The 13,148-nt window shown below is 40.8% G+C and overlaps 1 protein-coding gene across 1 annotated transcript; it reads left to right on the top strand.

Moving 5' to 3' along the window:
• The first annotated feature begins 444 nt into the window (after positions 1 to 444).
• LOC141679701 (uncharacterized) lies at positions 445 to 2,652 on the top strand. The gene has a single exon (XM_074486129.1). It carries the CDS (start codon positions 445 to 447, stop codon positions 2,650 to 2,652), a length of 2,208 nt encoding a protein of 735 aa, XP_074342230.1.
• Positions 2,653 to 13,148: the final 10,496 nt, after the last annotated feature.

The raw sequence follows: 13,148 nt of genomic DNA, 5'->3' as shown, positions 1-13,148 counted from the left end.
GCGAAGAAACTTCTCCCCGGAAAGACAACAAGAGATCGATCAAGAAGTGGAAAAATTGTTGAAGGCAAAATATCATCTTCGAAATTAAGTACCTGGATTGGCTAGCAAATGTTGTATAATTTAAGAAGCTCAACGGAAAGTGGAGAATGTGTGTTGATTACACGAGTCTTAATTCAGCATGCCCAAAAGACTCCTACCCCTACCCAATATTGACCAGTTGAAGATGCAACTTCGGGCCATGTTATGCTAAACCCGGATCACACCAAGTCAGTCACGATCCCGGATCACATCAAAGACCTCAAGGAATGTTTCGACAACTTGAGGAAGTACAACATGAAGCTAAACCCGAAAAAATGTGCTTTCGGAGTCCCCTCTGGGAAATTTCTCAGTTTTCTGGTTAGTGAACGGGGAATAGAAGCCAACTCGTAGAAAATCAAAGCCACAATGGAAATGGCAGTTCCCCGGACTCAAAAAGACATTCAGAAGCTGGTAGGATGTTTGGCAGCCCTTCGTAGATTTATCCCAACACTGGCAGAAAGATGCATGCCTTTCTTTGAGATGTTAAAAGGAGCCCGGAATAAAAAGCTGGTCGATTGGACTCCGGAATGCCAAGCCGCATTAGAAGAAGTCAAGAGACACCTGATGAACCCGCCTATTCTTTCAAAAGCCAAACCCGGGGAGCCTCTATATCTCTATATTGCAGCCGGGGTGAGAGCGGTCTCCTCGGCTCTCATACGGGAAGAAAGTGGGACACGGATCCTGGTATACTATATAAGTCAAGTCCTCAAGGATGCTGAAAACCGGTACCCAAACATAGAAAAATTCGCCTTAGCCCTTGTACACTCAAGCAGGAAGTTAAGGCAATATTTCCAAGGCCGGGAAATCAAGGTGATCACTGATCAACCACTTCGAAAAATCATTCACAAGCCGGATGCCTCCGGGAGGTTGGTAAATTGGGCAATCGAATTGAGCCAATTTAACCTTAAATTTGTTCCAAGGACGACCATAAAAGCCCAGACGTTGGCCGAGTTTGTCATGGAGTGCACTTTCCCCGAAGCCCTAGAAGTGCCAATAACCTGGTTCGGAGGCGAAAAGGAGACTAACGACAATAATTCTTGGACTTTATATGTTGATGGCTCGGTGACAGTCGAAAGGTCCGGAGCAGGCCTAATCCTCTCCAGCCCGGATGGATTCATAATTCAACAAGCCATAACATTTGTTTTTAAAGCAACCAACGATCAAGTTGAATATGAAGCACTCCTCTCCGGACTCAGGTTATCCATATCCCTTGGAGTTAAACGTTTAATCATCTATAGTGATTCCCAAATTGTGGTCAAACAAACCAATGGAGAATATATCGCGAAAGACCCCAAGTTGGCTCAATATCAAGCAACGGTGAGAAGTATCCTGGAAACCATCCCAGATACCACCATTTTGCAAATTAATAGAGAAGAAAACTCCAAAGAAGATGAGCTATCCAAGCTCGTCCAGAATACCTCAGACCTAAGCAGTTCGGTCTACTTCGAAGAGCTCGGGACGCCCAGCACCGATCGGCCCGAAGTCTTGTGCATCAGCAGCCCGGATAACTGGATGACTCCCTATATAGCCTATTTGAAGGATGGAACCCTACAAGAATATCAGAACAAGGCACGCTACCTCAAATATAAGGCTACTCGATTATTTCTAGAAGATAATCAGCTATACAGGCGGACCTTCTCGGTGCTAACTCTCAAATGTATCGATCCGGATAAGGCAGATTATTGTCTCCGGGAGGTGCACGAAGGAATCTGCGGAGATCACCTAGCTGCCAAGGAACTAGCCTACAAAGTCATCAGGCAAGGTTACTATGGGCCCACTATCCACGCAAATGCAGTTGCGTACGTGAACAAGTGCAGCAAATGCCAAAAGTTCAATAATGTTCCAAACCAGAGTCCAAACCTTCCAGGGTCAGTGCTCTCCCCGGTGCCATTTGTAGTCTGGGGAATCGATATCATGGGTCCTTTTCCCCGAGCCAAAGGAAATTTGCGCTATGTGCTAGTGGTAATTGATTATATGACCAAGTGGGCAGAAGCCAAAGCCATGAAAACCATCAATCAACAGGACTACATTAAATTCATGTATTCAATTGTGATGAGGTTCGGGATTCCAATGGTTTTGATCTCGGATAACGGACCACAGTTTGTTGGTTCAGACTTTGAAGCCTATCTGAAAGAGCTCGGGATCAAACATAAGAAAGCGTTTGTGGCCCACCCCCAAGGAAACGGAGAAGTAGTGTTCACCAACAGGACCATACTCAGAGGCCTTGAGAATAGGTTGGAAGAATCTAAGAAGGACTGGCCAGATGAACTCCCAAAAGTCTTATGGTCTTACAGGACCACACCCCGGACTGGAACCGAAGAAACTCCTTTTAAGCTCGCCTATGGTATAAAGGCCCAACTACCTATAGAAACCGGATCCCCCTCCCACGGAGTGGTTAATTTTGACGAAGTCTCAAATATTGAAGGCCTCAAGACCAACCTAGAACTCTTAGATGAAGTAAGAGACCGGGCTGTGGAAAAAATGGAAAGCTACAAGAAAAAGACAAAGCTCTATTTTGAAAAAAAGGCCAAGATAAGGGAATATGAGGTGGGAGATCTGGCTCAAGGACACTGAAGCTTCAGACCCAACAAACCAAGGAAAGCTACAGCCAAACTGGGAAGGCCCTACATAGTCAAAGAAGTGCTCCGACCAGGAACTTACAAGTTAAACTACCTCGGCGGAACTGAAGTCCCAAACACCTGGCACGGAGCCCGGTTAAGGAAGTTCTACCAGTAAAGAAAAGGTGCACATTCTGGGATCATCTCTAAATTTATGTTATTATATCTTGATGTAAACAATCTTTTCATTCACCCCAGAATGTAATTTTTGCTTTCAATATAAATGAAAAACTTTACTTTGAGCGTCCCATAGCTTGATTCAATTTTATTATGTTGTTTGTTACTATCATCATGTGTACTTAGAAAAATTTCTATAAGTTAGAAATTTGACCCATCCCGGTGTCTGCAAAAACACAGCCCATGTGTACTTAGAAAATTTCTTAAAATTGGAAATTAACCCCTTCCTAGGGTCTGCAAAAACCCAGCCCATGTGTATTTAGAAAAATTTCCATAAGTTAGAAATTTACCCCATCCCGGGGTCTGCAAAAATACAGCCCATGTGTACTTAGAAAAATTTCCATAAGTTAAAATTTTACCCCAACCCAGGGTCTGCAAAAACACAACCCATGTGTACTTAGAAAAATTTCTATAAGTTAGAAATTTGACCCATCCCGGGGTCTGTAAAAACACAGCCCATATGTACTTAGAAAATTTCTTAAAATTAGAAATTAACCTTTTCCCAGGGCCTGCAAAATTACAACCCATGTGTACTTAGAAAATTTCTTAAAATTGGAAATTAACCCCTTCCCGGGGTCATATAAAAATACAGCCCATGTGTGCTTTACCCCTTCCCGAGGTCAATTAAAGCAAAACGTTTACTTAGGAAAATTTCTCAAAAGTTAAAAATCCTCATATGAAAATCAATATGACAAGTGAAAAGAGGAAAGAAAAGCACAAAAACATTAAACTACCCCGGGAAAACATACCCCAGGGGGCAAATTGCAATCAATTCAGTTACAGATAAGACTAAAATAGCCAAAGGTTAAGTTCAGATAATACTTAAAAACATGAAATGAAAATTATAAGCCAATAAGTGGCCAAGTCTTCATGCTTCGACTGCTGGCTCGGCGGGAGGAGATGGAGGCTGCTCCGGATCGTCTTTAGGGAGAAGAGGCTGCTCGGCAAGTGGCGATTCGGGAAGAGGAGGGGCACTGCTGGAGGTTCCGACTCCGGACTCCCTTGCCAGGATAGCTTCAGTTTCTTTCTCCAGCCGGGTCTCTTCCTCAATATACTTCTCAAGGAAGACATCAATTATACCCTGAGGATTTTCGCCAAGGTACTTAAAGGCAACCCTTCAGTAGATCTGGATCTTCTCCAGTGCCATGTCGTTTAACTCCTCAAAGTACGCGGGAGTACCCCGGAACCCAGCAAGAACTTCTTCAGGAGTGGGTCGGGCGGCTAAATCATCCCTCAACTTCTTATTTTCCGCCCTCATATCCCGAACGGAAGCCTCAGCCCGTTCCTGCCTCTCTCGAATCTCGTCCAAAGTCTTCTTATGAGCCTCGAATTCCTTAGCATTGGCCTCCTTCAACGCTTTCAACTCCCGGGATAGGTTCTCAACCTCGGTCTTGGCAACTTCCGCAGCATCCGCCTTTGCCTTAAGACTCTGGGTAATGCAAACCAAGCCAGCAACCCGGGAGTTAGCCTGAAATAGTTACATGTCAGAGCTAGATGATATAATGCAGAAAAAAGACAAGTACAAAAAATAATAAGGAAGAAACTTATAGCAGTCATTTCCTCCTGAAGTGAAACAAGGAAATCCTCTAGAGGCTCTTTCCGGTACTTCTTCCTCCCATCAGTGGAGGCATAATTTTTTAAGAGCACTTTCCGGCGAGTCTCCGGAGTGAAGCTGGCTAGCAGAGCCTTAAGAGTTTCTGGGGTTTCAAGAGCCAATTTAGTAGCAATCCTCTTGGGAACTTGGCTCTCAAACCCCTCTCCATCCTTTTCCCCGGACTCCGCAGGGGCACCCTTCCTCTTTGGAGATACCGGAACCCTCGTTGTCTCTTTCTGCGACACTTCCTCAGCCCGGGATTCGTTGATAACAATAGTTGACCTCCCCGGACGAGTTGTCGCAGCCTTCCGGGCCGCCTCTTCGCCCTCACCAACCTTCTTCTTCCTGGCATCCACGCTGGTCATACCTCCAATCCTTCGCAACTTGGATGACAAATCCTTAAGTTGAGTAGACATGTTCGGGGGATAGGGAATTAGCTTCGGAATACCTGAGAATGAAACAACAAATTATCAACCCCGGATACAGAAAAATAATAAAAAGTTAGAGCAAGAAAATAAAGCTTAGTCAAAAGACTTACAGCCGGCAGCATGTATATTTTCATTGTTATTAAATGTATCCCGGGTCCACTACGTCCCGAGTGTCTCACAGAAGGCATAAACCATCGCGAGAGCTGCTTGCCCGAGCCGTTGGACCGGAAATTTATCTATTTTAATTTCAAGTTTATGGGGTGACATGAACTCCAGATCCCTACCCCGGACAAAAATAAACTCCCGGTGCCAGCCCTTAAGTGATTTCAACATACTAACTGGAAGTACCATCTTATCGTACGGATACCCATAATCCTCAATCAGAAATAAAAACTCGTATATAGGCCGGGATGTGGATCTCTTGATTTTAAAGATATGGTGGAAAAGCTTGAAGGTGGAAAGGTAGTTTTTAGCATGACAGCAAGCTAAGAACCAACTTATCCACTTCACCGAGTTCGGGGCCAACTGGGTGAAGGGAATCTCATACACGTCCCAATATAGAGACTTCGTGAATTGGTGCAGTCTGAGGCGCATGCCCCGGAGATGTTCCAAGGGTATCCTTACATAGCCCCCCGTCGGTCTATGGTATACCCTCTCGTGCTCCTCGGGCCACCTCCACTCATATTTATCCTCAAGATTAAATGCAAGCCTAAGGGCGCTATCTACCTCGGCGTCTGTGTACTTCTCTTGAATTTCCTTGTGAACCGCCCCACACTCATACCGGGTCCCCGGGGCGGTAAAAAACTTTCTATCCATGTCAGCCTTATCATATGGCTCCCTATTGTCTAACCTCTCCTGACCCCCATACACCTCGGATAGATCTCTATAGTAAAAGCCCAGGGGATCAGGGTTTACCCGACACTGGATGAAATACTGGTCTACGTCCTCCCAGGACCTATCCGGATTCGACAAAGTACCCCCGGGCCTAGAACTAAGGTTTGGGCCCAAACTTGGGCAGGGGGTTCGGCTCGGGGAGGCATCTCCGAGGAGCTACTACTAGAAGAAGAAGAAGATGAGGGGTAGGATGACAACAATTCACCTAAACCACTGTGTCGCTCTAGGTACCGGATTCTAAGGTTAGCAGTTTCCTTAAAGTGACTACCTGGCATATATTATATATACATATATGTGTAACCCGGAGTCAATGCCAAACCCCGAACCCAAACACAAAAACAAAACAAAAAACAGAAGAGTTTTAGAAACAGTTCGTGTACAAATATAAACCCAAAAACAAGATCTATGACATATACATACAATTGTATCCAAAAACACAAATCAAGAACATACCCCGGATTCAACTACGCTTTTACACTACCAAAAACCCGTATTTTTGCGCAAAAACTAGTAAAATTGGTGTTTTCCATTCAAATCAAACACAATACACAAGCAAAAACAACACAAAACCAATAAAACTACACAGTTGAACTTCAAACCACACCAACAGTTGAGAATCACGAACAAAAAGTTGGAAGCTTCGAACAAAAAATGGCATGCATGGCGTAAAAATGAAAGGACGGAAGAATGAAGAACTTACAACTGAACAGGAGAAATATGTAGGCTTCAAACTCGTGGAAACGATTCTCCAAAAGCTTCAATTTCTCAGTATCCTTATCAAGCTCTCTATTTCTTTCTCAACTCTGTGTTTGCGTAAAAATAAGCAAAAGAGGTTGAGAGGAGTATTTATAGAAGAGCAAAGGAAAAGTGAAAAAGGTGAACAGTTTTTAGAAACAAATTATCGTAGAGCCACGTGGCACCCCCTGATTGGCATCGATATTGGTAACCACAGCAATTACTACTGCAATCATGACATGGCACAACTTTTCAGGAAAAAAAGGGGGAAGTTACAAATTTGGTATACTCAAAAATACATATATATGTATGTATATAAACGCACGTATCTTTAGCCCCGGATGGAATCCCAACAGTCTTCTGACACTCCGGATTTTCAGCATTAGCTTTTCAAAGTCCGGTCAAATCAAACGTCAGCATGTCCTTATCCACCAAACCTTATCCAAAATTCAAATTAAATAGATTATTTAAGTCAACCCCGGAGTCTCATCCCCATTAGACCCCGGGGTTAGGGGCAACAAATCAAAGAAAACCACCAAAAAATTTCTAAGTAGCACAAGGAACCCCACCTTGGACTCAAATCAAATAGCCTAACCGAGTCAACCCCGGAGTCTTATCCCCGTTAGACCCCGGGGTTAGGGGGAAACAAATCAAAGAAAACCCCCAAAATTTTTCTAAGTAGCACAAGGAACCCCACCTTGGACTCAAATCAAATAGCCTAACCGAGTCAACCCCGGATTCTTATCCCCGTTAGACCCCGGGGTTAGGGGGCAACAAATCAAAGAAAACCCCCAAAAATTTTCTAAGTAGTACAAGGAACCCCACATTTGACTCAAATCAAAGAGGCTAACCAAGTCAACCCCGGAGTCTTATTCCCGTTAGACCCCGAGGCAAGGGGGCAACAAATCAAAGAAAACCCCAAAAAAAAATTCCTAAGGCATCGCGGCACAAAAATAACTAATCAACTCCCCCATCTGGGAAAAAAAGCATAAGGGAGTGGGGGGGAAATGATAGCCTATAATAACACAGGCACAATTATGAAAATAAAAGGCCCAATAAAAAGGCCCAGGACACGTGGCAATATCATAACCGTCCAGGTAGCCCGGATCTAGAATGTTCCTACGGTCCGGATTCAGAAGTATATCGGCTAATCATAGGCGTCCACATCTCCTACAGTCCAAAAAACACACCTACGTTCCAGATCAAAAGGTACAAACCCCTAAACCCTAATGGGAAGCCTATAAAAGGCCGAACAAAAGGAAGGTTAGGGGTTACTTCATCTCTCATATACTCACATATACATACACACCACAATATGCACGTATAATTTCCGTTTTACCCCTTTCACCTCCGGAACCCTTTCTCATTCTCACGCCGGAGGTGCCGCGGGGACGCCACCCCCCTCTGGTTCTGTTTTGTAGGTTCCCACCCTACAACTACACCGCACGCCGTAACTGTTTCTGTCCAAACGGAGTTTGAGTCCAGTTTTAACAAGGAAAGGACCCCAGGGTGATTTGGGATTATCAATAAGAATTCCCAACCCCTTCTACAACAGATGCTCACTAAACTTGCCATAATTTCTTCCAACTCCTTCCCAACCTTACTGTTAATATCCAGAACTGATTGTGTGCCTATTTGGCAACAAGATATATGATCATTTATTGAACTGCCATTTCTTAACTTAAATGCTCAGAATTAGAAAGTGGGTTGGATGTATATTCACGTTTTCATCTCATTTTTGAGCTGCAATTACATTTGCTCCCAATATTTTTCTCGTGTAATAATAACAACTACTCCATTTTGTCATTTCCCCATTCTTTGAATATTTATAATCATAAATATTTAAACAATATTTATAAATTTATAAATTTGCATAATTTATGTGCATTGAGGGCTCCATCACTATTAAAAAGAAAGAGCCAATCAAAATAAATTATAGTTACTAATTTCCGTGTTTATTGTGTTCTTTTGGGTTTATAATAGAAAAATATTTTTTATCTTACATAGATATTGTATTTTCTTTTCACTTTACCTTTTTGTTTTTAGGAATTTCTATTTCAATATTTATGTTTTAAATTTTATCTTTTTGAATTTTCTATTTATCAAAATACCTAAATGACTTATATAGATCGTTCATATTACAAACTCTTGCAAAATGAATCTTTTGTGATTTCTTAACCTCTGCTAAGACTTTCAAATTTGTGCCAATCACCCTTGCATTGATAAATTAATCACCCACACTTGGTAGTAGTACTGGAATTCATGAACCAAACTCTCTGCCAAAGACCCATATCTATAGTACTTCTTCCTTGAATCATTTTGGTAAAATCCTCAAGCAATTATGCCTTTATATTCAAAAATGGAAGGCCAGTAAGCTCCAATCCTAATACTAATTCTTGAAGCTGATCTTTTCTCATTACACACTCACTTAAAAATGTTGATCTTTTAGATTCAAACTGTTTGCATGGTCTCTACAATAACTAATCTTCCAAGAAAGAAAAGGAGAGAGGAGAAGAGAATGTAGAAATAAAGCCAAAGGTTTCATTTAGCCGATGAAAGTCACTAAATGCTTGGTGGCTGCATTTATGTGACACCACCCGTACCGAAAACATAAAACAGCCAGCCTTGGACATAAACATAGGATGTCCATGCAAGGTACGAGAGGTGCACGGGAAGGAGGTGTTAATTTACGTGTTTATGATGATAAGGGTTGTCAGCAACAGAATATAGAAAACAGATTGGAAACATCCGAGATCATAGCAATGCTTATCAGACTGCAACTTGTTCAGACTTTTCAGGAGTTTATCTTGCAGGTTTAGGTTGTTAGGGTTTGTGTATATCTTGTTTATCTGGATAAATCTTATCTCAAACAAACCCTATCTTATAAACCAAGTTTGAATTATTCAAAACTTATCTTTTACTTGGTTTATCTTTTTCAAACAACTAACAGATTAGTTTCTCAAGTATTCATTCAAATATTTTCAAACAAACTTGTTTTTAAATCTAATCTATCTTATCCTTTGTTTGAAAATAAATATGTTAGAACTTTGCCTATTAATACAACTCACTATTTCAGATTTGTGGCTAATGCTTTCACGTCAATCTTTTATCATCTGAAAATACCTTCTTGTTCTTTATACCTGAGATATACATCCAGTTAAACAAGAAGCCTAGTTTGAGTTGTAATATTTCTCATTATATTCTTGTATCTGAAAGGTGTATTATATCACTTATCCCGGGTTGTGGGAGTTTGATTACAAGAGGAAGGCCAAGTAGCTGTGTGCTAGGTAGCTATGTGCTAGGGAAATGTTTCTTTCAAGTGGGCCAAGTTTGTAATCAAGGAAAGTTTGTAAGTACTTTGTTTTAAGTGGATATAATAAATTATCTATGCTAGTTGGAATAGGAACTTGGATGTAGGCCATAGACTAGGTGTAGGGGCCGCACCAAGTGAAAACTTCTGGTGTTTTTACTTATTGAGTTTTTTCAGCATTCTGCATTTTAATTACTGCTATTTACACTCTATAGTTAATTGAGACTGTCCCATACATTGTCTCATTTGTAAAGGGACTGTCCCATTTGCATAAGAGACTATCCCATTTGCCTTGACACTTAGAATATAATATTATCTATTGAGCCATTGAATTTCAATTGGTATCAGAGCAGGTGCATTTAATTCTCTTTTTAATGTTTATTTTGCTAGTGATCCATGACTCAACCAGATAGGTATTCAAACAATTATCCACCAATGCTTCATGGTGCTGAAAACTACAATGATTGGAAGTTCCGGATGAAAATCTTTCTCCAGCGTGATGCATTCGAATGGGATGCTGTAGAAAATGGTTTTACAACTCCTATGAAAGATGGGAAGCCAAAATCCCTCAAGAATCTCTCTCCTGAAGAAGTGAATGCAATGAACTCCAATGCTAAAGCTATGAACTCACTTCTCAATGGCATGGTAGCTACAGAATTAAGAAAAGTATCAGCATGTACTACTGCCAAACAGATCTGGGATACGATCAAAGTCAGCCACGAAGGCACGTCTAAGGTACGTGAAGTAAAATTAAGTATGCTCATGAGTGACTATGAAGGTTTCAGGTTGGAAAGAGATGAAAGCGTGCAAGATGCTCAAGGGAGATTCCTGACATTGATGAACTCTATCTCACTTCTGGAAAGGATCATTCCTCAATCTGAGATCAATAGGAAAATCCTCAGAGCAATGCCAAAGAAGTTTGCTCCAAAGGTTACCATTCTGCAGGAATCACACTGCTTTCGACTATGGACACTCTAACATTGTTCAGTGAATTGGAAGAATTCGAAAATCAGCTACGCGGAAATGATGAAGAAGATGAAGGTCCTCGTAAGAAAACTCTTGCACTTAATGCAGATGCAGACGAATCTCCTGATGATTCTGATAAAGAGATTGTTCTTCTAACAAAGAAGTTTCATAAATTTCTTGCCAAACGGAATGCCTCCAAACGACCTATGAAGTCACGGTTTCCAAAGAAGGACTTCAAATCTAATTCGAGCAAGGAGAATAAAACAAATCAAAGAAAGGATACTCGTTTTGAGTGTGGAAAGAAAGGGCATTTCAAAAAGGACTGCTACAAGCTGAAGAATAAAAAGAAGGCATTAATTACTTGGAGTGATGATGAATCTGACGTAGAGATCGATTCAGACGATGAAGTTGCTCAACTTTGCTTTGCAGGACTCGAGGACAACTCCACTGATAATGATGAGGTACAAAATATAAAGTATAATTCAAATATATCTTCATCAATGTTAAATTTGCAGGTCCAGGTTAAGAAGCTAAAAGTAAAGAATGCTTATTTAAAACAAACATTAAGTGAAGTTCTTAGTGAAATGGATAACCCCATGAAGGAAGAAGCCTTGGTTGCTGAAAACAAATCTTTGCTTGAAAGGGTTTCAAAACTTACTGAAGAAAATTAATATCTCAAAAATGAGATTGAGATGAAAGATGTATGTCTTGAAGCTTTGAAGAAAGAGTCAATCTCTGTTGATCCAGAAACTGTCAAAAGAGACAGTGCTCCTGATTCCCTGGTTCCAGAATTAAAGCAGAAAGTGGCACAGCTTGAAAAGGATTTAGCGAAATGCTTTCATGGAGAAGGAACTTTGAATGCTCTTCTTGGTAAACAAAAATCATCTCTTGATAAAGGAGGTTTAGGATGTGAATCAATCAAGAAACGTGCATTTCAAGGCGGTTACAAGCGAGCTCCTATGAAGTATAAGATGCCTTATGAGAAATGTCGAGATTGTGGCAAAGCTGATCACACTACATCTGAATCTAGATTATGTGGAATCAATGGCCACTCCTCTAACTCATCTTATAAATCGTCTGCTAGATATAAATATGCTAATACATATGTTAATATTGTTCAGATGTGGATTAAGAAATCAGATAGACATTTATATAAGATTTGTGATACTAACCAACCGGGACCCAAGGTTAAGTGGGTACCTAAGAGATAAAGCAATTTTTGCAGGTTTGCTTGAAGGTTCATGTTCCGCGAAATAAATGGATCATCGACAGTGGTTGTTCACGTCACATGACAGGTGATAAATCCAAGTTTCTATCTCTAGTTGCCAAGGAAGGTGGCTTAGTTACTCTTGGAGATTCAAACACCGTCAGAATTATTGGAAAAGGCACCATTGGTAATGACAGGTTTGCTATTTCTAACATTCGTTTAGTTGATGGTTTGAAATATAATATTATTAATGTAAGTCAACTTACTGATGCTGGTCATAAGGTAAAGTTCGATAAAGATGTATGTTATATTGGTACTAAGACTAACGAGTTTGCTTTAGTTTCCAAAAGAAAAGGAAATATTTTTCGTGTTAGATTCTGATGAACAGCAGGAGGAAATCTGTCTTGCTACTGTTCAAGATTAGCAGAATCTTTGGCATCGACGTTTAGGTCATGTTCACATGGATCTTCTTCGGAAGATATCCTCTCATGATCTAGTACGAGGTCTACCCAAGCTGAAATTCAAGAAGGTTGAACCTTGCACAGCATGTCAGCTAGGAAAACAGGTAAAGACATCTTTCACTGCTAAGAATCGTGTGTCAACAACTGACCCTTTGCAGCTTCTTCATCTAGATCTTTTTGGTCCAGAAAGGTATGTAAGTTTGGGAGGTAAGAATTATGCTTTTGTTATAGTTGATGATTATTCTCATTTTACTTGGGTACTATTTTTACGTACTAAGGATGAAGCTTTTGTTGAGTTTAAGCATCTTATTACTAACCTTGATACAAAGTATTCATATAAGCTCAAGACTATCTGTAGTGACCATGGAGGTGAATTCGAGAAGGATTTTATTACCTTCTGCAAATCGAGAGGAATCACTCATGAATTCTCAGCTCCTCGTACTCCTCAACAGAACGGAGTAGTGCAACGCAAAAAATAGGGCATTACAGAAAACTGCCAGAACTCTACTGCATAAGAGTAAGCTTCCAAGAAAATTTTGGGCTGAAGCGGTACACACTTCATGTTATGTTTTAAATAGAGTACTTATTCGTCCTATTTTGCTTAAAACTCCGTATGAATTGATTAAGAAAAGGACTCCTAACATTAGTTATTTTGGAGTATTTGGTTCAAAGTATTTTAT

This window comes from Apium graveolens, chromosome 8 (assembly GCF_009905375.1).
Source record: "Apium graveolens cultivar Ventura chromosome 8, ASM990537v1, whole genome shotgun sequence".
Lineage (NCBI taxonomy): Eukaryota > Viridiplantae > Streptophyta > Magnoliopsida > Apiales > Apiaceae > Apium > Apium graveolens.
Note: the sequence above shows the minus strand (reverse complement) of the source record. Positions and strands in the feature narration are given on the sequence as shown.